Below are 26,213 nucleotides of genomic sequence, written 5' to 3' on the forward strand. Positions count from 1 at the left end.
CTTTAATTTTGTCATTTTTATATTTTTGAATTTATAACTTTATTTTTCATTAACTATTGAGCTATATCAGAATTTTATATTCAGTTTAATAGTATTCTAGGATTTCCTAGAGTTTGAAATCTCAACATTCCCAAGGGCCCAGAGGAGTCCATCATTGACCTACCTGTAGAGGCTTATGATTCTTCTTACAAATAGAGGCTATTTTTATTTTCTTAGAAAGTAAACCTTTGGGTTAGTAGCTATTAAAGAATTGAGAAAGTTATGGATCTTGATAATAAGTAAAAATAAATTATTTTAAGATCTAAGAGCAGTCATTCCAAGATAATGCAGAACTGTATGTTGCTCAGAAACTGATCCTTGCAACAGCTTCCCAATACCCTTTTTTGTCAACTATTTCTATTTCCTCATGAGATTTAAGAAATATAATACAACAAATCCTAATTCAAAAAAAGATCCTAATTGAAAATTAAAATCCTAATTGAAAAAATCCTAATGCTTGAAAAAAATGAAAAGCCAGTTGGCATGTTTATTAAGATTTCTATGAAGATTTCTATGAATTATCTTCAGGGAGCAGAATTGTCAAACTGTTTTGAATTTAAAGGTTGCTTTTCAGTCAGTTCTACAAGATAGACTTTTAGGACCTTAACTTAATAATTAGTGGTCAGTATTCATTATGCAAAACTTGACTTACTTTGGGAAGGTATGGGAGGCTTTTAAAATGTATTGATCACGAGCAATTCTAATTGTCCCTTTAGTATATTGGATATACTAATTGGATATATCCCTTTAGTATATAGTATATTGTCCCTTTAGTATATTTAGTAATTAGATATATTAAATATTTAGTAATTGGATATATCCCTTTAGTATATAGTATATTGTCCCTTTAGTATATTTAGTATTTTTAGAGTCAGAGCTGAGTTTGAATCCTAGATCTCATACTTTAAAGTGTGTGAACAAGAGCTGTTCCTTAACGTCTCTAATCCTCAATTTTCTCAATGAGAAATGGGAATGATAATATTTATTCCTGCATGTCATTTGTGAAGATTACATATAATGCATGTAAGTACTTAGTATTTAATAAATACTCAAAAAGTCAAAAGTATTATTTGTTTCCTATGCCATCTCTATAGTAGTGAATTTACTCATATAGTCAAGAAATATTCATTGAGAAGCCAGAGTATAATAGGAATAGTGCAAGTTCCTGAGGATACCATAAGACAGAAAATCTACTATCATGGAGCTTAGACTCTAGTGAAAGAAGACACATGATATATAAATAAGTAAATGATCATTTCACTGTGATAAATGTTATGGAGAATAATCCAAGTGCTGAAGGAGTAGCTAGTTTCATGCAGAAAGTTAGAGAACTCCTCATTGACTAAGACCTGTATGACAGAAGTAAACTAAGTATACAAAGATGCAGAGGAAACACCACCATTTGTCTAGAAAGACAAATCTCATCTAGAGGCAAGACGAGCATGTTTGGAGCCAGGTAAACAAGTTGGACAAGTATGGAGATGAAGCTAGAAAGGTGAGAGGAACCAGATGATATAGGACTTTATAGGTCACAGCTGGAGTTTGGATTCTACTCTAAATACAGGGCTATAAGGAGAACTTCATTTTAGGGTGAGATGTTATGTCATCTGTGTGTTACAGAGATTACTGTCTTTATGGAGAATAGTTTTTACAAGTATAAAGTGGAAGGAAGAAGTCTGATTAGGAGGCTGTTGGAATAATTCAGGCAAGAAATATGATATCCTGGACTAAGATGGTAACAGTGGAGATGGATAACACTAGACAGACTTTAGATACCCTTTGGTGAGAGACAGCAGGAGCTGGCCGTGTGTGTGAAATTAAGGAATGACTCCTAAGGTTTGGGTTTGAGCAGTTGGGTGAATTACTGACCAAGAGAGGTATAAAGCTTTTGCAGGGGGTGGGAGGGTTGATAGTGGTCGAGAAAGAGGAATTAAGGATTTGGCTTTAAGGGGTGCCTGGGTGGCTCAGTCAGCTGACTTACACAGCAAGTGTCTGACTCTTGGTTTCAGCTCAGGTCATGATCTCAGGTTGTAAGACTGAGCCACACGTCAGGCTCCATGCTGGGTGTGGAGCCTGCTTAAGATTTTCTTTGCCTCTGCTTCTCCCTTTGATCCTCCTCCCCCTCCTGTACCCCGACACGCACTCGCTCTCTCAAAAAAAAAAAAAAAAAAGTTAAAAGATAAAGAATTTGACTTTGTATGTTGAATGTTTGAGCCACCTATTAAAAGTTCACTGAAGGCATCAAATAGCAGTGGGTATATGAGTTTAAAGCATGGAATATATATGTCAGTGCTGAAGATATAAATTAGAGTCATCATAAAATAGGTGGAATTTGACGCTCTTCAGAGCCATCTCTGGATAAGATTATCAAAGGGTAACAGAATTCTAAAGACCGCAATAAAAGGAAGTTAAAAGAAAAGATATGAGGAAAACTCAGAGAACTAGGAGAAGAAATTTAAGAACAATGCCAGTGTTGTATTGGCAAGGATGCTTTAACTGCAAGTAATAGAAAACCCAACTACTTTTAATGTTTCAGACCCTGTATTTCAGAATTGAGAAGATTAGGTAGTTATAGGACTAATTAAAGAAGATATTTTGTCTTCTGGAATTATCAGTGTATTTACATTTGGCATTAAGCTGATCTCTCAGTGATCACAAGATGGTTTTAGGAGCTCTAGGTATTACGTCCTCACATAAGAATACATAAAGGCAAGCCAAAGGAAGTGATCTCTGCCTTGTGTGTGGGGTTTTTGTTCTTTTTGTTTTTTGTTTGTTTAGTAAGGAATACATTCACAGAAGTTCCGAGTAGGTTTCTCCATGTATTTTATCTAAAATCAGTTCATGTATCCAGTGGGATCTATCATGATAGTCAACCACATTTTTAAAAAACTAATAAATTTAACCAGATTATTTCTATGGAATTTACCTTGCAATGAGGACTCATTCCTGTGGCATGGACTATTTGTTCAAATAATTAATATCATGTTTATAATAAGGAATAATTATATTTATCATATATTTATATAGGCCTCACAAATACAAAATATTGTCCGTTATTGTATATCTGTATATATTTGAGTATATACATATATAAAAGAAAAAATTTATTAAGAGAGGTGAATTAAGTTACTTTTAGCTTCTCTTCCAAGATTCCTATTTCTAAAAATTGAAAAATTTATCTGTAAAATTATGGCCTATTTTTTTAAATGATATGCCTAAAAGTTTAAGTCAGTTAAAGAATAATAAGAACTATGCTTGTCTAACCTCTACAAATCATTATTCATTATTCTTATGTATTAGACCTATCTAGATCCCAAGATTATTTTCATTTCAGTTGTACTACACAGTAAGATTGTTGCTTTACTCAGGGAGAAAAGCATTAGTTTACATTCATCAGTAATCACAACATCACACAGACTATAAGGTAATTCTGGGAGGAACTTCGGTCAAAAATGATACTCAAAGGCCTATTGTAATTTTGAAAAATTATTTATTTTGCCTTTCCTTAATTATTACTATTTTTGAATGATTACCTTTAAGAGTCATCATTCACCCAGTTAACTTACTCTTTTATTTCCTATTGTTTTGAGTCTGGTAATACAAACAATTGAAATTGCAAGATCAAAATTAAAGACACACAAATGGAACAGAGTTCAACTTAATATCATAATGATGGCAATTTAGCTAATACTGTTTTTGAAAAGGATCCCACTACTTAACAGCATATCAGTATGCCATTGATGATTAAACTCTGTCATAAAGTCAACCCTTAGAAGGAAGCAGGAATAAAGCTTATTGAATGCCTTCTGTGGACCAGTATTTGTGCTAGTCTCCTCACATTTTATTTTATTTGATACCAGTAGCCATCAGTAACAGTTACTGTTATTTCAGAGGAGGGAAGCAAGGTTCAAAAAGAGTAAGCAGTTTTTTTTTCAGAGTTGCATAGCTTTGAATGGTGCGCACGTCCAAGTTAGGATTTGAACCCGGGTTTGCTAGTTATTGACCACAACGTCCAAGTTATACATCCACTGCTACCCAGTTGCATAGAAGAAAAGGACAAATATAAAAGTACATCTAAAGTAACCATCTGTGCAAAGTGTGTAATGCTAGAACCAGAAAATGCTAGAACCACTATTGTGTACCTTTCCATGTCATTTCCTACTCTTTTCCTCTCTCCCACTGGACATCAGCTGATTTTACCTTCTCACTCTTTTCCTTACCTGGAATGCTTATCCCTTCAGATTCCTTAATTCGACTCCTTCTTATCCTTCAGATCTCAATATATTTGTCATTTTCAGGAGGGTGAGGAGCTTCCCAGAAACTTTCAGATCCTTCTATTAAAAGTTTCATGGCACTATACTTTTCTTTCATTGAACATATCGTAATTGCAATTATATAGTTACTCCAGTGATCAATTGTTTTAGTCACAGATTACAAGCTCCATAAAGCAGGGATTATGTCTTTCTAATAGATCATATTTTTTGAGCACCTAGCACAATACTTGATACATAGTTAATAATCAGAGAGGGATACATAGATGGCTTGTATATCTCTCCAGGTATCTTTTTTTCAAATAGAATATTTGAAAATGTCATTGTATGAATTATTTTTTCTAATGTCCTATTGCCTAAATAATGGAATACTGAGAAATACTTTAAACTTACAGAATAATTAATTGGTCATAGAAAAATATGAAATAAGTGACTGCATTTTTAGGCAAGGTTTCTAAATGATTTGTTACTTGCCAAGAGGCCTGCTTTTTTTGAATGTATCATTGCATGGTTTTCATTATGGTAACAGTTTAAAACATTTAATCTTTTTCTTAAAAAGGCAAAATAGTGGCTATGCAGTAATCTTCAAATTCAAGTTGTGGAAATGTGGCTGTTATTTTTGACACTGATTATGAAATACCACCATTAGACAATTTTTTGTGTGGAATTTTCTAAAATAGCATTTTAAATTTTTCTTGAAGCAAAATCAGTATTTTAATCCATGAAAAAATTAATGTGCCATAGATGTGTTACTTGGACATCTAATGAGGTATTAATTTCCAATAAAACTGTGAAGATTAATGGGTTCACTCTGGGGAAAATAGTATTCAACTTGAGATAGAGATATTTGAGGCAACTTAATCTGTTCACTTGGGAGTAAAGTTTTTAAAATTCCCTTCCTAAACATGTCTATTTCTGAAAGATGTCCTTGAATTTGAATTTATCTTAATATAAAAACAATGTAAGTTACATTTAGAAGTATTTGTTTTAACAATTCACAATACTAATCTTTGGGCACAAGGGAAGGTTTATTATTTTGATGACATAGCCCAACTCTGTAGAATATTATTCATTTAAAAAAATACTCTCTTATGTATTATCATGGTTCAGCTTTCTTCTCTTCACATTTATATGTCTGATGTACTTTCTTCATTACATTGTAATTATATGCCTCCTTTCTACCAAAATGGAACATGGACTCCTCTAGACAGCATTCAGCTTTGTTATTTCCAACACCCTGCCTAGTGTCTAACACATAGTCATTGTTCGTTAAATTTTTGTGAGAGAATAAAAGGAAGGATTCTAGGAATAGAATTTACTTTGAGTTAAGATCATCTTAAAAAAATAATTTTAATATGAGTCAATGGACAAAATATATTCCAGACTCTTCTAAAATGTAAAGATTATTTAGTCAGTACAATCAAGTAATTCATTGGGTTACCAAAAATGAATAAATAGATTGATTGTTCAATCTCTAGGTTTTGATTTACTAATATTTTTACTTTGTTTTGACATTTGTACCCTATGAAGTCAGTCTCAGGTCAAACGATGTTTCTTTGGAGAAATTTCTTTTGTTAAGCAAGAGTACCTCTTTTTCTCTAGATAATAGTCAGACATAATTTTTGAAGACCCAGATTAAAGGTTATTGAAATAACATTTCAATATTAGTAAGAATATCTGCTATCCAAAAAACTAGCAAATGAAGTAATAAAAAACAAGTCATATTTTACCATATTACAGTTGAATATTGTTCTAATGATTTTTAAACTGCATGAATCAGGAAAACATGACAATGAACTTCATGTGCAAAACACTATTCTGGATTAATGTATGATTTTCCTAGCACTTTTTTACTAAAAGCACTACTTCATAGTATAGAGTCTATAATGAGCTGTTCCTATCACAGAAATCCCAAAGCCTCTTTTTGTATAATTCTGATTACCTTTGCATACTACTTTGGTGAGAAACTTTATACTATTTAAACCAAAGTACACTTATTTCTAAATCATCCTAACAAAGATTTTGTTTATTTGCTTATCTGTTTTTACTTTTTTTGTTGAGATAACTGTAGATTTTAAGAGTTGTAAAAATTGTATGGAGAGTATGCAGTATTCAACTTCTCCTTATGTTAACATCTTGAATGAACATAGGAAAATTATCAAACCTTTATAATAGTTTACTGAAAACTATTATAATTTATTTGGATTTCACCAGGTTTGCCATTAATGTCCCTTTTTCTGGTCCAGAATCCCCTATTTCATTTTGTCATGGATCCTTCATTTTGTGTAAATTACTCTTTCCTTACCTTTCAAAATCTTGACACTTTTGGAGAGTATTATTCATTTATTTTGTAGAATATCCTTCAATTTGGGTTTGTCTGGTCTTTTCTCATGATTAGATTGAGGCTACCACAGACCAGAGATGATGTTCCTTCTCAGTGCATCCTTTGACAGAAAATAGGATGTCAATATGTATTACTAGTGAGGTTAACCTTGCTCACTCAAATTAAGTTAGTGTTTATCATGTTTCTCCACTGTAAATTACTGTTTTTCTTTAACAATGCAGTTTTAAATCATTTGAGTTTGGAAAACAATTTGGGGAGTTGTTTAAAACCACTAGAAAACCTACTGAAGAAATTGGTTTCATGTATTTGTCTATCTAGTGCTAAGTATTTTCATATATATAGTAGGGGATTAGATAAGATCTGATAATTTTTCATCTTTAGTATTCTGGGACTCAATTACCCTGAGGAGAACTGGAAGTGAGTTAAGAGATGTCTTATACATATCATAGTTGTTTACAAATGCCTCAAGTCCATCTGAATTTGATGTGGCTTTTGAAATAAGTATTTCAACAACTTCCTGCTTAACTAGGGCATTATATACTGAAAACAATTTAAATTGAGATAATTTATAAATCCCCAACTAAAGGTCTACTATCTAGATATTTTATTACTTAGGTATGAAATTATTTCTTATTCTAAAAATTGTCAGTTTCAAACATTTATATCATCTAGCCTCAGAAACAGTAACATTAAAAGAATTTTAATTAGTGAAATGCTCTGTTAGCTTATTTTTTCATCTTAATACAAACTGTAGTTTTCACTTTGATAAATTCCATTCAGTGAAATCAAGTGTTGTAAATAACAGCAAATTAGGTAAATAATATAATTTCCATTAAGGGAGTTTTTGCCACCTTTTACTTTCTGAATGTCTTCTACATAGCTCAAAAGTAATTATTAAGGTTGTAACATTACCATTTATGTAAATTCTGTTTGTTTCTTTGACAGTGATTTGATACATATGAACTAAAACTATCCTTTCTTTTAAAATATCAGAATTCAGCAAAGGAAATATAAAATGTCTTTTCTCTCTTTCCTTCTCCTTCTCTTTTTATTATGGTTTCAATTAAAATGGCCAGAGATTTTTCTAATGGCAGTTATAGAAGTTAGTTTTGGTAAAAAATAACCTTAGGGCCTTACTAAGCAAAAAAAAAAAAATTCTTTTAAAATATAAAGTATCTTTTTAAATCTGTGTTGCATTGAACTCCTTGTTGTATTGTGAAAGATAAAGAAAATGCTGTCATACCCTGTTAAAGAAGGTACTCTTCAAGTGGCCAATTCCAGTATCATGGTTATTGCTTATGTTAATGAATAAATAAATATGCTGCATATCAGTATTTTCCAGCTGTTATAACAAACTCTGTTATTTGCTGAATCATTTCTGGTCACAGTAAACAATATATGTATCTCTGAAAATTTTAAAGAGCCAATCACTGATTTTTCTTTTTTAATCCAACTTGGAAATCTCTTGACTACTATACTTTGGCGATCACTGTATCTCATATTTTGCATATTTCAAACACTTTGAGACACTATTTATCTCATTTTAATTTGGTAGAATTTTTTAAACCCCTGGGAATTTAAACCTGTGTATGTAGATTTAGGGTAAAAAATAAAATAGCATAAATTTAAAATGTCTCTTCTCTTTGAGTAACTATGGAGAAAGTAGAAATTTCTATGTAAAGTCTTTAAATATTAGCACATTTGGGATTTTTGAGATGTTACATTTAGTGAATAGTAGATGGTTTATATAAAAATACTTTCTAAAGGATCTATTTAAATATATCTTGGTATACTGTAAACTTTAATATATATTGAATTTGTGAATGTACTATCTGGAGGGTAGAAAGATGGCAAAATAGGAGAAACCTCAGCTCCCTACGGATACACCAAGGAAATAACGACATGTAACGCAACACACTCTGAAAACAACCTGAAGACTGGCAGAATAGATCTTCTGCAGCTAAAGATATAAAGAGAAGGCCACATTAAGGAGTGCTGGAGAGACAGAGACATGGTCAGAACCTAAAAACCACCAGTGTGGCAACCTAAAAGTGATAGAAATATCATAGGCACAGAAGACTGAGGGGATCAAGCCCCTCATCATGCACCCCCATTCCTGGGGACCTGCACGCTCTCATAAGGTCTTCTTCAAAAATCAGCAGTACTTAACTCCAGCAGAGCCAGAGGACTATTAAGAAACTTGAGTCTCAGTTCTTAAAAGGTTAGCATGCCATATCACTGAGTTCAAGACCCAGCACAGAAGTAGCAGTTTGAAAAGCACCTGGGTTATGTATGAAGATTTATTGACTAATTTTAGAGGGTACCAAATAGGCAGGGATCTGCAGGAGTTTTCTCCAGGAACAGAATGGTTGGTGAGCACCATCTACTTACTTCCCAGCAGCCTAGCTGGCCAGAGGCTTATGGGAGCCAGTTCTGACAACTTCTACCTTGCTAGCACCACTTATCCCACCCCAGCATTCCTCCCGTGGACCTGCCCTACCCACCCAGACAGGTACTCCTCCGCAATGTCTTGCACCTCACCATACCCAGTAGGCAGCCTAATGGGACTGGCATTCCCCCCCAGAGCAACTATTGTCTTGCCACTCCTGGCAGGCAGCCCTGTCCTGGACTAGCACTCGTCCAGAGCAACTCCTATCCTGGGGACAGGGGAGGATATCCCCACTGAGCAGCACACTTAGAGTTGCTTAGCTGGTTCTCTCAGCCAGCTGCATGGTGAAGCCAAGCCCACCAGTGCACCCACATAGTCAGAGCTGGTCACTGCAGAAAGGCAGGCTGAGGGCAAGCCCTGCTCACCAGTGTATGCATAGTGGCTTCAGTCAGGTTTCTCATCCAGCCATGCTCAGGGCAAGCCCTCCTTACCAGTGTACCCGTAGTAGTCGCAGCTGGTCATTGCTGACAGCTGGGCTGCAAGCATGTTCCACCTACCAGCACACCCATTCCCACCCCAACCACAACAGGAGGACATGTGCAGCCCATATAGGGGATACCCCTAGAAGCACCTGGCTTCAGTGACCAGAAGGAGCTATGCTACAGGGCATCTCAGGATGCCTTCTATATAAGGCCACTATGTCCAAGACCAGGAGGTGTAGCTGACCTACCTAAAAAACAGAAACAAACTCAGAGAGTCTGACAAAATGAGGAGACAGAGGAATATGTTCCAAATGAAAGAACAGAAAAGAGCTAAAAGAAATGGAGATAAGTAAACTGCCTGATAAATAGTTTAAAGTAATGGTCATAAAGACACTCACCACACTTGAGAGAAAAGTGGATGAACACAGTGAGAATGTCAACACAGAGAAAGAAAATGTATATATATTTTTTAAACAACAGAGCTGAAGAATATAATACTGAAATGAAAAATACACTAGAGGGAATCAACAGCTGATTAGAGGGTACAGAATGGATCAGCAATCTGGAGGACAGTGTAGCAGAAAGCAATCAAGCTTAAACAGCAAAAAGAAAAAAAGAATTTTTAAAAATGAGGATAGGTTAAGTGATCTCTAGAATAACACTAAACAGTTAATGGATCAATGAAGAAATTAAAAATAATCTGGAGACAAATGAAAAAGGAAACATATGGGTTAAAATCTTTGGGATGCAGTGAGAGCAGTTCCTAGTGGGAAGCTGAGTGATACAGGCCTACCTTAAAAAACGAGAAGAATCTTAAATAAACTAAACTTCACACCATAAAGAACTAGAAAAAGAATAAATAAACCCAAACTTAGTAGAAGGAACTAAAGATTAGAGCAGAAATAAATGAGAGTCTAAAAACAATAGAAAAAAAATCAATGAAGCTAAGGGCTAATTCTTTTTTTTTTTTTTTAAGATTTTATTTATTTATTTGACAGACAAAGATCACAAGTAGGCAGAGAGGCAGGCAGAGAGAGAGGAGGAAGCAGGTTCCCTGCTGAGCAGAGAGCCCGATGCAGGGCTCAATCCCAGGACCCTGGGATCGTGACCTGAGCCGAAGGCAGAGGCTTTAACCCACTGAGCCACCCAGGCGCCCCGCTAAGGGCTAATTCTTTGAAAAGATAACAAAAATTGATAAACCTTTAGCCAGACTCATCAAGAAAAGTGAGGACTCAAATCAGAAATGAAAGAGAGGTTGCAACCAACTCCATAGAAATACAAAGGCTTACAAAAGACTACCATGAAAAATTATATGCCAGTGAATTGGACAAACTAGAAGAAATGGGTAAATCCCTGCAAACATAGTCTTTCAAGAGTACAGCAGGAAAAAAGAGAATATCTGCACAGACTGATTACTAGTAAAAGAATTGAATCTGTAATCAAAAACTCCTAACAAACAAAAGTGCAGGACCAAATGGCTTTACAGGTGAATTCTACCCAATATTTAAAGAAGAATTAATACCTATTCTGAAACTATTCAAAAAAATCAGAAGAGGAAGGAATGCGTCCAGATTCACTCTATGATGCCAGCATTACATTGATTAAAACCAGACAAAGACACTACAAAAAAGAAAATTACAGACCAATATCCCTGATGTACATAGATTCAAAAATAAACTAAAATGATCATTTACCACTATCAAATGGGATTCACTTTAGGAATGCAGGAATGGTTCAATCAATCAACATTATATCCCACGTTAACAAAATTAAGCATAAAAATCATATGATTATCTCAATAGATGCACGAAAAAGTATTTAACAAAATTTAACATCCATTCATGATAACACCTCAACAAAGTAGGGATAATGGGAACATACCTCAACACAATAAAGGCTCTATATGACAGATCCACAGCCACTGTCATACTCAATGGTGAAAAGCTGAAAGCTTTTCCTCTAACATCAGGAACAAGACAAGGATGTCTACTCTTAGTACTTTTATTCAGCATATACTGGAAATCCTAGCTGTAGCTATATGATGAGAAAAAGAAAGAAAAGCCATCCAATTAAAGGCACTCACATTTGCAGATGACCTGATATTATATATAGAAAACCCTAAAGACTCCACCAAAAAAAGTGTTATAACTAATAAATGAATTCAGTAAATCTGCAGAATATAAAACCAATATACAGAAATCTGTTGTATTTTCATAAACTAATAACAAATTAGCAGAGAGTTAAAAAAAATCCCATTTATAATTGCAATCAAACAATAAAATACCTAGAAATAAATTCAACCCAAAAAAAACCCCAAAAAGGTAAAAGACCTGCACTTTGAAAACTATAACATATTGATGAAAGAAATTGAAGATGACACAAATATATGGAAAGGTATACCATGGTCATCAGTTGGAAGAATTAATAATGTTAAAATATCCATCCTACCCAAAGTGATCTACAGATTCAATCTGTCTAAAAATACCAATGGTATTTTTCACAGAAGTAGAACAAATAATCCTAAATATCTGTATGAGACCACAAAAGGTTTCAAGTAGCCAAAGCAGGGACGCCTGGTGGCTTAGTCAGTTAAGCATCTGCCTTCAGCTCAGATCATAATCCCGGGGTCCTGGGAATGAATCCCACACTGGGCTCCCCACTGAGCAGGGAGCCTGCTTCTCTCTCTGCCCCTCCCTCTCCACTCCTGCTCTCTCTCTCTCCCCCTCTCTCTCTCTCAAAAACAAAATCTTTAAAAAAAAAAAAGTAGCCAAAGCAATCTTAAGAAAGAACAATGGTGGAGGTATCACAGTCCCACATTTCAAACTATACTACAAAGCTATAATAATCAAAACAGTATGTTACTAGCCTAGAAATAGATACCTAGATCAATGGAACAGAATAGGGAACCCAGAAATAAACCATGATTATATGGTCAGTCTTCAACAAAGGAAGCAAGTATATGCAATGGGAAAAACAGTCTCTTCAATGAATGGTATTAGAAGACTGAACAGCTACATGGAAAAAGAATGAAACTGGGCCACTTCCTTATATAAAAGAATAAACTCAAAATGGATTAAAGACCTAAATGTGGAATCTGAAACCATAAAAATTGTAGAAGAGAGCACAGGCAGTAATTTCTCAGACATAAGCCATAGCTACAAAAAGAAAAACTATTGGGACTGCATCAAAATAAAAATATTTTGCACAGCAAAGGAAACAATCAACAAAGACAACCTACTAATGAGTGGGAGAAGATCTTTGCAAATGATAAGGGGTTATATATATGTTATATACACACACACACACACATATATATACACACACACATTGTATACATGTATATATATACACACACACACATATATATATTCACTACTAAAAACAAAAAATCCGATTAAGAAATGGACCTGAATAGCCATTTTACCGAAGAAGATATACAGATGGCGAAGAGATACTCAACATCACTGATCATCAGGGAAATGCCAATCAAAACCATAAAGAGATAACACTTACTATCAAAAAGACAAAAAATAACAAGAGTTGGCAAGACTGGGGGGAGAAGGAACCCTGTATACTACAGGTGGAAATGTACATTGGTGCAGCCACTATGGAAAAGAACATGGGGTTTCCTATGAAAGTTAAAAATAGAAAAACTATACAACACAATAATTCTACTTCCAGGTATTTACCCAAAGAAAAGAACAACAGTCATTCAAAAAGATACATGTACCCCTATGTTTATTGAAGCATTATTTACAATAGCCAAGATATGGAAGCATCCTTAGTGTCCCTGGATAGCTGAATGGATAGATAAGTGGCGGTATATATACACAGTGGAATATTACCCAGCCATAACAAAGGAATGAAGTTTGTCTCTTGTAATAACATGGATAGACCAGAAGGTATTATGCTGAGTTAAGTCAGACAGTGAAAGAGACTGTGGACTCTGAGAAACAAACTGAGGGTTTTAGAGGGGAGGGGGTTGGGGGGATGGGTGAGCCTGGTGGTGGGTATTATGGAGGGCACATATTGCATGGACCCCTGGGTGTGGTGCATAAACAATGAATTTTGGAACACTGAAAAATAAAAATGGAATAAAAATGCCATATGATTTTACTTCTGTGTGGAAACTAAAAAATAACAGATGAATACACACAAAAAATCAGAAACAGACTCCTAAACAGAACAAACTGGTAACTGCCAGAGGGAGGGGGAATGACAAAATAGGTGAACGGGACAAGGAGGTACAAAGTTTCAGTTATAAAATAAGTCATGGGGATGAAAATTACAAAATAGGGAATATAGTCAATATTTTAATAACTTTGTATGGTAACAGATGGTAACTAACTGTGGTGAGCACTGGGTAATGTATATAATTATCAAATATTGTGTTGTACACCCGAAACTAATATACTATGTCAACTGTGTTTCAATTAAAATAGTAAATACAAGCAAACAACATACTACATGGAAAAACATGGAAAAATACATACGGAGGGCTTGTGCTGTCCTCACTTAAAATATATTTATGTTGGCCTATTATAGAATTTGAGGTGTTTTTGTTTTGTTTTCATCTTCTTCTATAATCACTGCTGACTACATACCAATTTATCAACCTGAATTCTTCTAACCAAGTAATATCTTTTAAAGCAAAAATGCAACACCTGGTGACTCAGTTGATTGATTTCTGCCTGGGTCATGATCTCAGGGTCCTGAGATCAAGTCCCATGTCAGGCTCCATGCTCAGCGGGGAGTCTGCTTCAGAATCTCTTTCTCCTTCTACCCCTCTCCCTGTTCACACATGTGCGCAGTCTCTCTTTCAAAATAAATAAGTCTATCAATCAATCAATCAATCAATAAAAATGTCATAAATGACAGTGAGTTATCAAGGTAGGGGCTTCTAATGTAGAATTGAGCATTAATTTTCCAAATATTAGACTTCTACTAGAGAAGGAATTTTTTTTTTTTTTAATCTTCAAGACCGTAAGTTCCACATGTAGAGACTAGTGGTATTCTTAGCACTAGAAGGTTCATCTCTTAAACATATCTGAAATACCCAAACATTCAATTTATGGAAGTTGTACTTTTTTCTAATGTTTATGGGAAGATACAAGGATACAAGCTTACAGAATTAAGAGTCTACCCTTCGTCACTCATTTCATTTCCTTTCTTTTATCCTACTTATTTTGCCTGACTCTCAACTTCCACTCACTGATCTTCATTTCCTTTACAATAAATATACCCTTCTCTAGATGGCAGTACCAGACCATAGGGCCTTTCTTCCCAGAAAGATTCCCAGATTATATATGGAAAATCCTATGTTTTATTTTTTTAACTTTCCCATTTCCATGCTGCCAAAAGCAACCACCAAGTAAAAAGTGACAAGAGGAACTAAAGACTTAGAAAAGCAAACCTACCCCACTAAATCTCCAAAATCATGAATTGCAGATAAGGGCCCAGCAAATGAAATAGAACTGTGCATATATTCTTATACATGAAATTAGATATTCATGACTGCCTTTTTATCTATCTTACTTGCTATTAAAATAAAGGATATGATTTTATAATATTAAATAAAGGGAAATTTCCTTTATGATTTCTTGTTTGAATCTCTAAGTACAGAGAAAAGGCAGAAATTTACAAAATAACTCTATTCTGTGTAATAACTTAAGTGTTTGAGCTAGGTTTACTAAGAACCTCCCAAGTTAATTTTATAACATAGCCTAGAATTTCTAATTAAATATGCAACTTCTGTCATAAGAAAAAAACCTGTCGTATGCTTTTTACAGTATATTTAATTAAGCATTTCTTGTAAGTTCATTTCAGTATGTATCATGGCCCACTAAAGTTGGAATTCAGTTGTAAAATGGTAGATTAATTGCTTTTGTATTAAATGAAATAAGAATCTCAAATATGCAAAGTCAGGAAATTTAATTGTGGCCTTCAGTTGCTTATTCAATGCATTGGAAAACTGAATGCAGAAGTACAGAAAAAAAAGCCAAAGGTTGTTAAATGTAGCACATCACACACATCTTGCACTTTACTTAATGATCCAAGTGTTTATTGCTATGAAGTAAATGCACCATTTAAAGAATTATGGTAGAATTGTAAAACATTAAAAACTCTAATTAATTTTAGTCTGAAGCATGCAGCGTGCCCATTTTGCCTAAAACATTTTCATTAGCATCAGTATTTTCCAGTTATTAAGATGAATTTTTTCCTCATTGTGCAGCACTGGCATATTTTCTGTATTAAAAGCACAATCTTAAGTGCTGTTGAGAATTCTATCTGGAATACGCTTTAAGTGAATAAAAGAAAGCAGTTTTTGACCACAGATTGAAACAGTATTTATTGCTTTTGACACTTACTCTATAACTAATAACAGGTGAGGTGTACGTATTTTTTTGCCAGAGGTATATGTATCTATCTACACACACACTAACATTTTAAAAGGACCATTGTTCAAGCATACAGATAATTTTGGTTATTAATTTGAATCTAATTACAATAATTCTTTGATTGGCCAAAGGAATATTTAAAATCTAAAGATTACATATGAAAATAGAAATACGTTAAGTTGGTGCTTAGCTGCACCTTCTCGCTTCATTTTACTGTTGTACTACCACATATTTATCTGCTATGAAATTCAGTTAAGTAAAAACAACGGAAACCATTCTCTTTGTAAACAGTGACCTCCATTATGCTTACTTATTTCTGGAAATAGTTCAAATGGCCAGGTTATAAAGGGATTTATTAAAAGAAAGCTTATGTTCTCTGTTTATAAAAGTAATCCAGGCTCAGAGTGGAAAAGGAAAACACGTGAAAGCACAAACAAGGGAATAAAAATTAAAAACATCACCATTTTGAACATTAGAGATACTTACAAAAGGAATCTTAAGTAGAATAATGAAAAGCAAACGTGAGCTGTGTATTTTCAGTGTAGACAGCTGTAAGTGCCTTGAATTTTTTTCCACATAAAACCTTTGCACAAACATGATACTTGCTTTTGATTTAGAAAACCTTCATTAAGTTGCAGTTTTCAAATCTTATTTTCAAATAACTTTAGACTTAGAGAAAAGTTGCAGAAATCACACAGATAATTGCCATTTTCCCTGAATCCAGCTTGTTGTAGTGTTACCAATTGCTATAACCACAGTAAATTACTGAAACCAGGAAATTAACATCAAGACAGTACTATTTACTACTGCATAGACTGTATTTAATTTTGCCAGTTTTCCCACTAATATCTTTTATGGTGCAGAATCCCAGCACTGTCTTTAGTCGTCATGTTCCCTTAGTCTTCTCCCATCTGCGATTGTAAAATCTTTGTATTTTCTTTCACGAACTTGCCAGTTTTGAAAAGTACTGTTCGATTATTTTATAGTGTTTATCTGATATTTTTTCATGATTAGACTGAAGTTATGCATTTTTAGGAAAGACACCATAGACCAGAGTTGTGTCCTTTTTAGTATATCATAGCAAAAGTTTAGTGTTAATATGTTTCACTGGTGATGTTAACCTTGATCACTTGGGGTATGGTGCTGTCTGACAGGTCTCTACACTATAAAGGTACTCATACAGTCTCTCTAAAGATAAAGAATCAATGGGGAAAGTTGTCCCCTTGTATAACACTACTTTAAGAGTATTTACAGTTCGGCTGTCTCTAGGGTGAAGACAGAGTCATCCGTACTCTAATTTGAGTCCAAATATCACCTAAGCAGGAGAAATTCCAGCTGCTAAAATAATTGCCATTTATTTGGAGTTAGTTATCTCCTAAGAGAAAGGGAAAACAGGATGGATAGGTTTGATTAACTGGCATCAATTCTTTGAACTATTATGAAGACCAAGGTAATTTTGTAAATAAGGAAAGTCAAGGGCACCTCTGTTTCAATTGAAGGTGGAAGCTTGAATAGCATTTAAACAAAATCTTGCAAGTTTTATTCAGTGATAAGAGGGATTTCGTTCAAATAAGAATGGCAGTGATTTTACTGATTTCTCTGTTAGAATAACTTTCAGTCTTACATTGCCACCTGGAGCATTAGACCATAATATATCTCTATGTAAATAATATATGTCTATATATAAATACAGTCTATATATGCCTAGAAATGATCATTCTCCTTACTACAACAATGCAGTCAGTGTCAAAAGAGCAAGAAGGCTAAAGAACCCCCTTAATTATTTGGCATTATGAGTAGTTGTTGTTATGTGAATGGGTATTCTTGAAATTCCACATGTAACTAGCTGGTCTGCAAGACTGTTACAAACATGTTTTCTGGAGTATGAATTAACAAGCTTCAAAGTTAAGAGGTAAACCTGACTACACTTTCCAGTGGCCCCAAAGGGTATATTTTCTTGCTGGCTGCTTCAGAACACTTCATGAAACAAATGTCAAAATTGTCAGGACTGTCACTAAGAAAATGATCCGTGTAGCAAGGGTTTCTTTCACTGGGAAACAAACAGATGTCTTATCTCAGCAAAGAGTAACAAAAACCTGCCACTTAGAAGAAAATTTCGCCTGCCCTTAATATCTAGTAGTGAAGAAATACTTGGACAAAATCTTCCTTTCTTTGCAGCTTCATTCATTATGCAGTCATTTGTCAATGATATTTCATTTGCTGCCTGAGCTATTTTAATGATTTTATTAATCTTAATTGCTTATAAAGTTCCTATACAAATTGACCTGTAATGTTAGAAACACAAATGAGCACTTCCAAAAAACAACAACAAACTCCAAAAAACAGCAAAGCAATCTCTAAAATCCTTTCTGGACCTTTACTGTGGCTAATGCTAATGTTTTTATTTATAATGATAAAATCTGTTACTGTTATTTTCATTATTCTGATGATATTCTACTATGGCAGTTATAGTGTGTTATACTCTAGCAGCTAGGGTTAAATGCCTTTTCTTCCCCTTCATAATCCTTTTCTTCATCTAAATCACAGTTATCCTTGTACAATGGAAAAAAGAGATTGGATCTTGTTACCTATGGAAATGGTTTAAAAGCATAGAAAGGCAAGATATTGTAAGATGTCCTCAGCATAAAGAAAAATGTGGAACAGTTCTTCACCTGTCCTGAACAGGAGGCAATGTTAGAAGAGACACACATTTATAAACTACAGTTGACCCTTGAATAATGCAGTGGGGTTCAGGGTGGTAACAACCTACCTGCATGGGACTTCTGACTCACCCAAAATTTAACTAACATGACCTACCATTGACCAGAACCCTTAGTGATAACATAAAGAGTTGATTAATATCTATTTTGTTACATGTATAATATACTATATTCTTACAAGCTAGAGAAGAGATGTTGAGAAAATACATTTATAGTACTATACTGTACTTATTGAAAAAAATCTGTGTATAAGTGGACCTGCATAGTTCAAACCTGTGTTTTTTAGAGTCAACTGTATATACTTTATTACTAAGAAAAATTCAGCAAGAAGACTAGCATTACAAGAATTTTAGTCAAATATGAAAGTAAAGTTTATAGATACTTCCTAGTCCTCAGGGTTATTATTAAGCCTTTACATTCCCATTTTGACTTAGAGCACTACTGAAGGCTACTAGGGAAGTTGAGATAACCAAGCTCATTAAACCAGTATGTCATATCAGTGTGGGAACTTAGACTGTCCACAAAATAAAGGTTCCAATCCTGTCCTTCAAATTAAAGGATATGAGCTTAAAAAAAAAAAAAAGGATATGAGCTGGATAATGGCTCTTTTGGCTAATGTTGCTTCAAACGTTTTTGCTAATTTTTGTTTTTGGTATTGCCCTGGTTAAGTTTAAGATTTTTAGAAGTGTGACTTTTGGATAAGGAAGAATAATACGCTTTTCTAAGTTACATTAGTTTAGGCAGACTTCTCTTTTATTTTTTATTCCACTGTTTCACATAATTCAGAAAACATTCATTGTACTCCAACTATATATTAAATGTGCATTGTTGACAATAAGAGTATAATCTAAAAAAAAGAAAGCCCTGCCTTGAGGAACATATAGCTAAATTCAGTGCTACCTATCAAAAAATTTCTTGTCACCCTTACCTGCTGATTTAACACTTCCTGTCAGTGTCTCACCTGAAGAAGACAGTGGAACTATAGAGCAAGATTTGCTTTTTATTAGGATCTAATCAAAATATAATCTCTGGAAACTCTTGTCAAAAGTGAAAACTACTTGTTCAAGAGTCAATTGAATATAGTATCTCTGTTCAATAGAGATAAATTGGAAAAAAAGTTAAACAACATACAGTGGCTATTAGTTAAAAATATATTAAAATCACATTGCCAAAATAATATTCAAAACCCCATCTCTTCTACGCCATATATCCATAAATGGTCCAAGTTGGATGATAGTATTGGTGATTTCTCCACTGGTGTTGACAGACTCTAAATCACAGATGCTGGTGAGTTTTGAGAGAGACAAAGTATATAAAGGAAGCTTTCTCCACTGTAATGTTCAGAGGCAAGGATGTGGTTTTTCATGGGAAACAAACATATATGTCTCGATTTGCATTTACTTAATAAAGTTAATTTACTAAATAGAGCTCAACAACTACTTAATTGAGTTGAATTGGGTTTTATATGATTCAGAAATAGAAGGTGATGTATTTGGTGATACTGATATTATTGTTGTCTAGAGATACTTAAGAAATTGCTACTCAGGGGCGCCTGGGTGGCTCAGTGGGTTAAGCTGCTGCCTTCGGCTCAGGTCATGATCTCAGGTTCCTGGGATCGAGTCCCGCATCGGGCTCTCTGCTCAGCAGGGAGCCTGCTTCCCTCTCTCTCTCTCTCTTTGCCTCTCTGTCTACTTGTGATCTTTTTCTGTCAAATAAATAAATAAAATCTTAAAAAATAAAAATTTTTTTTAAAAATTGCTACTCATGCTTTAATTCAATAGAAGAGGCAATGCTTCTTAACTTCAATTAATAAAAATAAAAGATCTTACTTAACAAATACTAGAAATATTAGGAAAGCAAGACTGCTTTAGATTTGGTATTATTGAAGGAACATAGATGATGAAATGGGTTACAAAGTGTAAGATGAAATATTTTTCCAGACTCTTCATTATTTATACTTTGGAGGTCACCATTTAATATTGAACACAGGATGCACTTCATTCCTGTGGAGACCGACGACATGAAGTCACTTCATTTATTCACCATGTTCCACAGAAACCTGCTGTGAATTATGAAGCCACCACTTAGAATCGAAACTGTAGAAGATTGTAAGCATTCGATAGCCTGACATGACCATGTTTCCTATTTTAGAGCTGACTGATCTTCAGATAACATATGGTGGTACAAGTAATTGGAAAATTGGCAGACCTGTCAAGAAAGTATGCTAGATGAGACAAAAATGCCATGCTGGAGCACATAAAGTGTCTCAGAAGTTAAATTTATTTTTATCAAGCAGTGAAGTAAAAATACCCGATTCACCTCCTAAAAGGAACACTTTTTATGGGCAGGTGTTTTCAAAAGTAATTTTTAGGTCATTAATAAGTTGTTTTTAAAAACATACAGAAAATTTTAGTCAGTGTGTAGTGTAAAAGAACACCCACTGTAAATATTTAAATGTTACATAATTTTATCATTTTGTTTCTAGCCTTTTTTCCGGATTACCAGAATCACAATAGTTAATTCTTCAGGGAACAGAATTAAAATGTATTAAGTATAGCTGATAAAATGCCCGAAAGTTTATGTTTTAATGTTTTTTAAAATTTATTTCACAGGAAGATGAAAATGAAGCTGAAAGAAAAAATATATCTCAGGAGCTCAGCATGGAACAGAAAAATCCAAAGAAATAAAGGATTTTCTGTAGTGTTTTGAAAAGTTTGCAACTTACGTAGTAGCAGATAAAATTTCTAATTGTAAAATGCTAAATTGTAAAATCTAATTTGCAAAATGTTCTCAATAAAGTCGTTGAAAATGAAATAGGACCTTGCATTTGGAATTTGTATGTTTTCTAAAGCAATTTAAACTTTTACATAAAAGACCTTTAAAATATATATATATATATTTTTAATTCTGAACTAAAATCTGAGAAGAAACAGAATTTCTCTTATCTATGACATGTAATTTGTAAGTATACATCTGGATGACCTAAGCAACAAATATTTGACAATCATTTTTCCCCTTAATAATCTCTATTGTCTTCTTCAGGGGCCTTTAAATAAAATTCCAACTATTAATATCAAGAAAAACCAACACTGTTCAAAAATGAACAGGGAACACTTGCATGTGAAAACACTTAAAATCAGATGGTGCCACAAGATGAAATACCATTTTGTGATCTCATCAACATGTGTATGACATACTACCCCAGGATTGCAGGAAAGTGCTAAAAAGAAATAATTTAACATTCTCTGCAGCATAGTAGTACCATGATATTTAATTCATAAAATACCAACTAAGGGCCTGCTATTTATTGTGCCCTACACACCTTTCCTGGACATTTTAAGAACAGTTCCCAGCTATATTTCTTTGGCTTAGGACTTTTCTAAAATTCTTTTGATACCTATCTCTATCGGAGAGAGTTCTCATAACAAGACATTTTACTTTTGCTGATTCTAATTCTTTAGCTATTATTTGCCAACTACAGCAGGAGCAACGAAATGACTTGCTCTTTGCAGAGCCAAATGTTTTTGGCAGATGTCTTTGTTGGATTGTTTAAGGCAGAGTTTCTTAAAATGAGAAGAGGAACTTTGGAGGGCTTATAAGAGAATGTCAGCATACAACTTCTTCCCTGTGAGAATGAAATCTGTACTTGCCCTGAAGCTATAGTTTTATCACATGGATCTGACAAGCTCAATAAAGGTGTGACAGTGGGACATGCTGACAGTTATGATACAGTAAACCAAAATGGGAAAAACTACAAGTAGGCAAGATAGAAAATTCATTGATACATAGCCTCAAATAAGGTTTAATTGCAGATATCAGGAAAATAGCTATATCGCACATATTGGACTCCTTGGATAAATTTTGGAACAAAGAGTTCAAGGCAAATGCCTGAGAAAGGCAGGTTAGAGTCTAAAGAGGGTTTTGGCAATAAGCCAATATAAAAATGACATTTTCCCCATTTTTTTCTATTTTTGAGTTAGAGTACCCAAATTCACACAAATAGAATTACCTTAGTAGTGTCACTTTTGGAAAGAATATATGATTCATACCATAGGTAGCATTTATTATGTTTATTATGTTGCAGGTACTGTGCTAAATGCTTACTCTACATTATGCCACTAATCATCCCTGTTGGCATAGAAGATGCTTACTATTACTTTTCCCATTTTCCAACAATCATTCTAAGGTTTAGAAGGGAAGTAAGCTAATTAAGGTTATGTAGCTTGTAACTGGCATAAAGACTTCAAACCCAAGTGGTCTCACCTCAGAATGTCGCATTTAATTACTGTGGAAATACCTATTACCACCATACTTCTTTCAATCCACCATCTTCCCCCAAAATGTACTGTCTTGCTTGTTAGCCCCTCATCGTCACTTGCTCCTTCTCCTTTAGTTACTTCTCTTCCCTAACTACTCAGCCATGCTTAATTTATTTTGAAGACTTCAGCTTAAGTGAAATAAGTGAAACAGGTTTAACTACCATTCCACCTGCTCCAAAACTGGAGAATCCTGCTTTATCTTTTTTGCACGGAGTTACAATGAAACAAGTATAACAAAATCACTTTTTTGGGCCATTTTTTTCAGTGAACTGTTTATTCAATTGTTCGTGCACTACCATCTCATCTCTTAATACTTTCATTCCTAAAATAAGTTGTTGAATAGTACGAGAGGCACAGTGACACTCAGCCACCGGACAGGCATTTTAGATATTTATATTTAAGGGATACCTTTAATCATTTAAAACCCAGTTTTCCTTTTTAAAAAATTTTTTAAAATATCCCTTGGTTTAGGACAGTAAGTGATGAAGTAGAATCACTATAAATTCCCTTTAGGGATAATTTGCCATATGAATTTCTCAAATTTTTAGGGTCCATAAATTCATGCCACCCATACATACATATAAATCCTTCTATCACCCTACAGGGCTGCCCACATGTAACTGATTAAATTGGTCACTTTATTTGAATCAGATTGTACATATTTTATATTTTTTATTATTTTATAGAATATTACATGTTGTATTAGCTCAGGCTGCCATAACAAAATACCCCAAGCTGGGTGGCTTAAGAGAAATCTCTCTTTTCATAGTTCTGGAGTCTGCAAGTCCCAGGTTTTAGTTTCTGATGAGGACTCTTCCTGGCTTGCAGATGGTGGCCTCACTGTGTCCTCACAGGGGCTTTTCTTGGTACATGCATGAGGCAAGAGAACAGACAGGCTCTTTGGTCTCTTATAAAGACACTAATCCTAATCATCAGGATTCCAATTTACGATCTCATTTAACTTCATTTAATTACTTCCATACTCCAAATCCAGCCATACTGGAGGGCTAGAACTTCAGCATATGAACATGGGGGGTTGGAGGGGACACATTCAAACCATAACACGTGATTTAAGTCCAAGTGCCTCTGTTAATAACTATTCTAGCAGTTAAAAAGCACTAGAGCAAACTCCCAATGAAATGTCTATGACAGTATGGATTATATGTACTTATAACCACTCTGCCACCTGCTCCAAAGCATGAAATTTCTGCTTTATCTTTTGTACACTGAGTTATGATGGAACAAAATACTAGAAATGTTAATAATTGGAACATGATCTAAAACTGATTTCTAAAGAAGACAAGCCACTGCACAATTATATGTGACTGTTTTATCTCTATATACCCATTGCTTGTTTCTTGACCCAGATTAGGAGTAACATGGCCACTATAAGTCAGCCTGGGACTAACAATACAGAATACTGAAAGGACGAGATTCCTTTGTACTTTATGAGCCTGTATGGTCTCACCCACTCAGCCAAATTGTTCTCTCTTCAAGTTAATGGTTGTGCTATATTTCTTCACATCTTTAGAAAATTTAAAAATAAACCAACTTTGCTCAGTATTTTTCTCTAGCATACTTATGACCAGCATTTTTTTTTTAATTGTATTCAGAATTCTACTCTTTCCTCAGGTCTATGAAATAAACAGCAGAAGTAGGAAAAGGTGTTAGGCTGTTCTCAAATAGAAATTGCTGAGCATGAGATCTTAAATTCATTCAACAGAACTTTACTGGAAGCTTCTATTTGCCGTGCACCATCTAGTACCAGGAATTCGATTAACAGACTAAACTCCCTCTGCTGTCCCTGTCTTGAAATTCTTAATACTTTTTAAAGAAGGGACTCCACAGTTTTACTTTGCACTGCACCTGCAAAGTACATAGCAGGTATGACTAACACGTATTGCTTTTACTCCTTACAAATCAACTGTATTGGAGTATAGTTTACATACAGTATCCAGTACCCATTTTAGGCGTACAGTTCAATAAATTTTGGCAAATATACATATCTACGTAATCACCACTCCAAGAAACAAAGCATTCCCATCACTCTACAAAGTTTTCTCACGCAGTTCTGCAATCACTCACGCACCCCTATCATAACCGCCGATCTGCTTGCTTTCTTGATTAGTCGGCCTGTTCTAAAGTTCCGTGCAAGCAGTATCAGGTGTAGTCTTCCGTGTCTGGCTGTGTTCACTCAGCATAATATTTGAGAATCATCCAGGTTATTGCATGAATCAGTAGTTATTTTTTCCATTGTTATTGCTGAGCACTTTTTCATTGTGTGAGTATGCCACAATTTGCATATCCCATGTACTGCTGGACATTGGAACAGATATTGTACAAAAGAAGATATACAAATGACCAAGAAGCATATGAAAACATACTCAACATTATTTAGTTACCAGGAAAATGTAAATTAAAACCACAATTACCACTGTATACCCACTAAAATATTTATGATTAATGTTACCCAATACAGCAACTAATAGCCACATCTGACTATTAAGCACTTGGAATATGACTAGTCTGAATGAAGTTGTGCTGTAAGAATACAAGCGAGATTTTGGTAACTTAGTATGAAAGAAGGATAAAGTATCTCATTAATTTTATTCTGATTAAATGCTGGAATGACAATAAATTTAAATAGATTTGGATAACTAAAGTATACTATTAAAATAAACTTCAGGGATGCCTGGGTGACTCAGTCACCTGCTTACCAGTTCTGGGATCGAATCCCACATCTAGCTCCTTGCTCAGCGGAGTGCCTCTTTATCCCTCTGCCTGCCACTCCCCCTGTTTGAACACTTGCTTTCTCTTTCTTTGACAAATAAATGAAATCTTAAAAAAAATTTTTTTTAAATAAACTTCAACTATTTCCACTGTTTTAATGTAGTTGTCTATGTGGTTTCCTTTGTATTTCTACTGGATAATCCTGGGCTATTTTAAAGTCTGATGATGAAATGCTGGTGAGGTCATGAAGCAACTGGAACTTACACAGAGGACTCAACTAACCCATGTTCAGGCTCATGCCCTGTAGATATGGTGAAATAATAAACATGTGTTGTCATAAGCTGCTAATTTTGTGGTCATTTTTATGCAGCAGTAGAAAACTAATGAGATACTGCATGAGAAGTTGGGGCTAGGCTGCTACTGTTGGCAAGTCCAGCATTCAGCAGTGGTAACCAAATCTCCTTTCAGGAGTAAACGGTAATGTTACGGGGTCCATACATAGCTCCATCCCTTCAGGATGG

At 34.4% G+C, this 26,213-nt stretch overlaps 1 protein-coding gene and 1 pseudogene across 5 annotated transcripts in view; both read left to right on the forward strand.

Moving 5' to 3' along the window:
* PHF14 (PHD finger protein 14) overlaps nucleotides 1–21,462 on the forward strand; it is a 219,758-nt gene extending 198,296 nt beyond the window's left edge. For 2 of the 4 annotated variants that reach the window (XM_080817985.1, XM_080817986.1), the window contains one exon: nucleotides 21,256–21,462. In XM_080817985.1, coding sequence (XP_080674111.1) covers nucleotides 21,256–21,330 — 75 coding nt within the window. In that variant the 3' untranslated portion in view covers nucleotides 21,331–21,462. The remainder of the gene's footprint in view (nucleotides 1–21,255) is intronic. The other 2 variants (XM_080817983.1, XM_080817984.1) reach the window with 1 other exon arrangement.
* Nucleotides 1–26,213, forward strand: part of LOC308351990 (large ribosomal subunit protein uL4-like) — a 536,185-nt pseudogene that overhangs the window by 379,287 nt on the left and 130,685 nt on the right. The window lies entirely within an intron of this gene.

Source organism: Martes martes (genome assembly GCF_963455335.1).
Source record: "Martes martes genome assembly, chromosome: 11".
Classification (NCBI taxonomy): Eukaryota; Metazoa; Chordata; class Mammalia; order Carnivora; family Mustelidae; genus Martes; species Martes martes.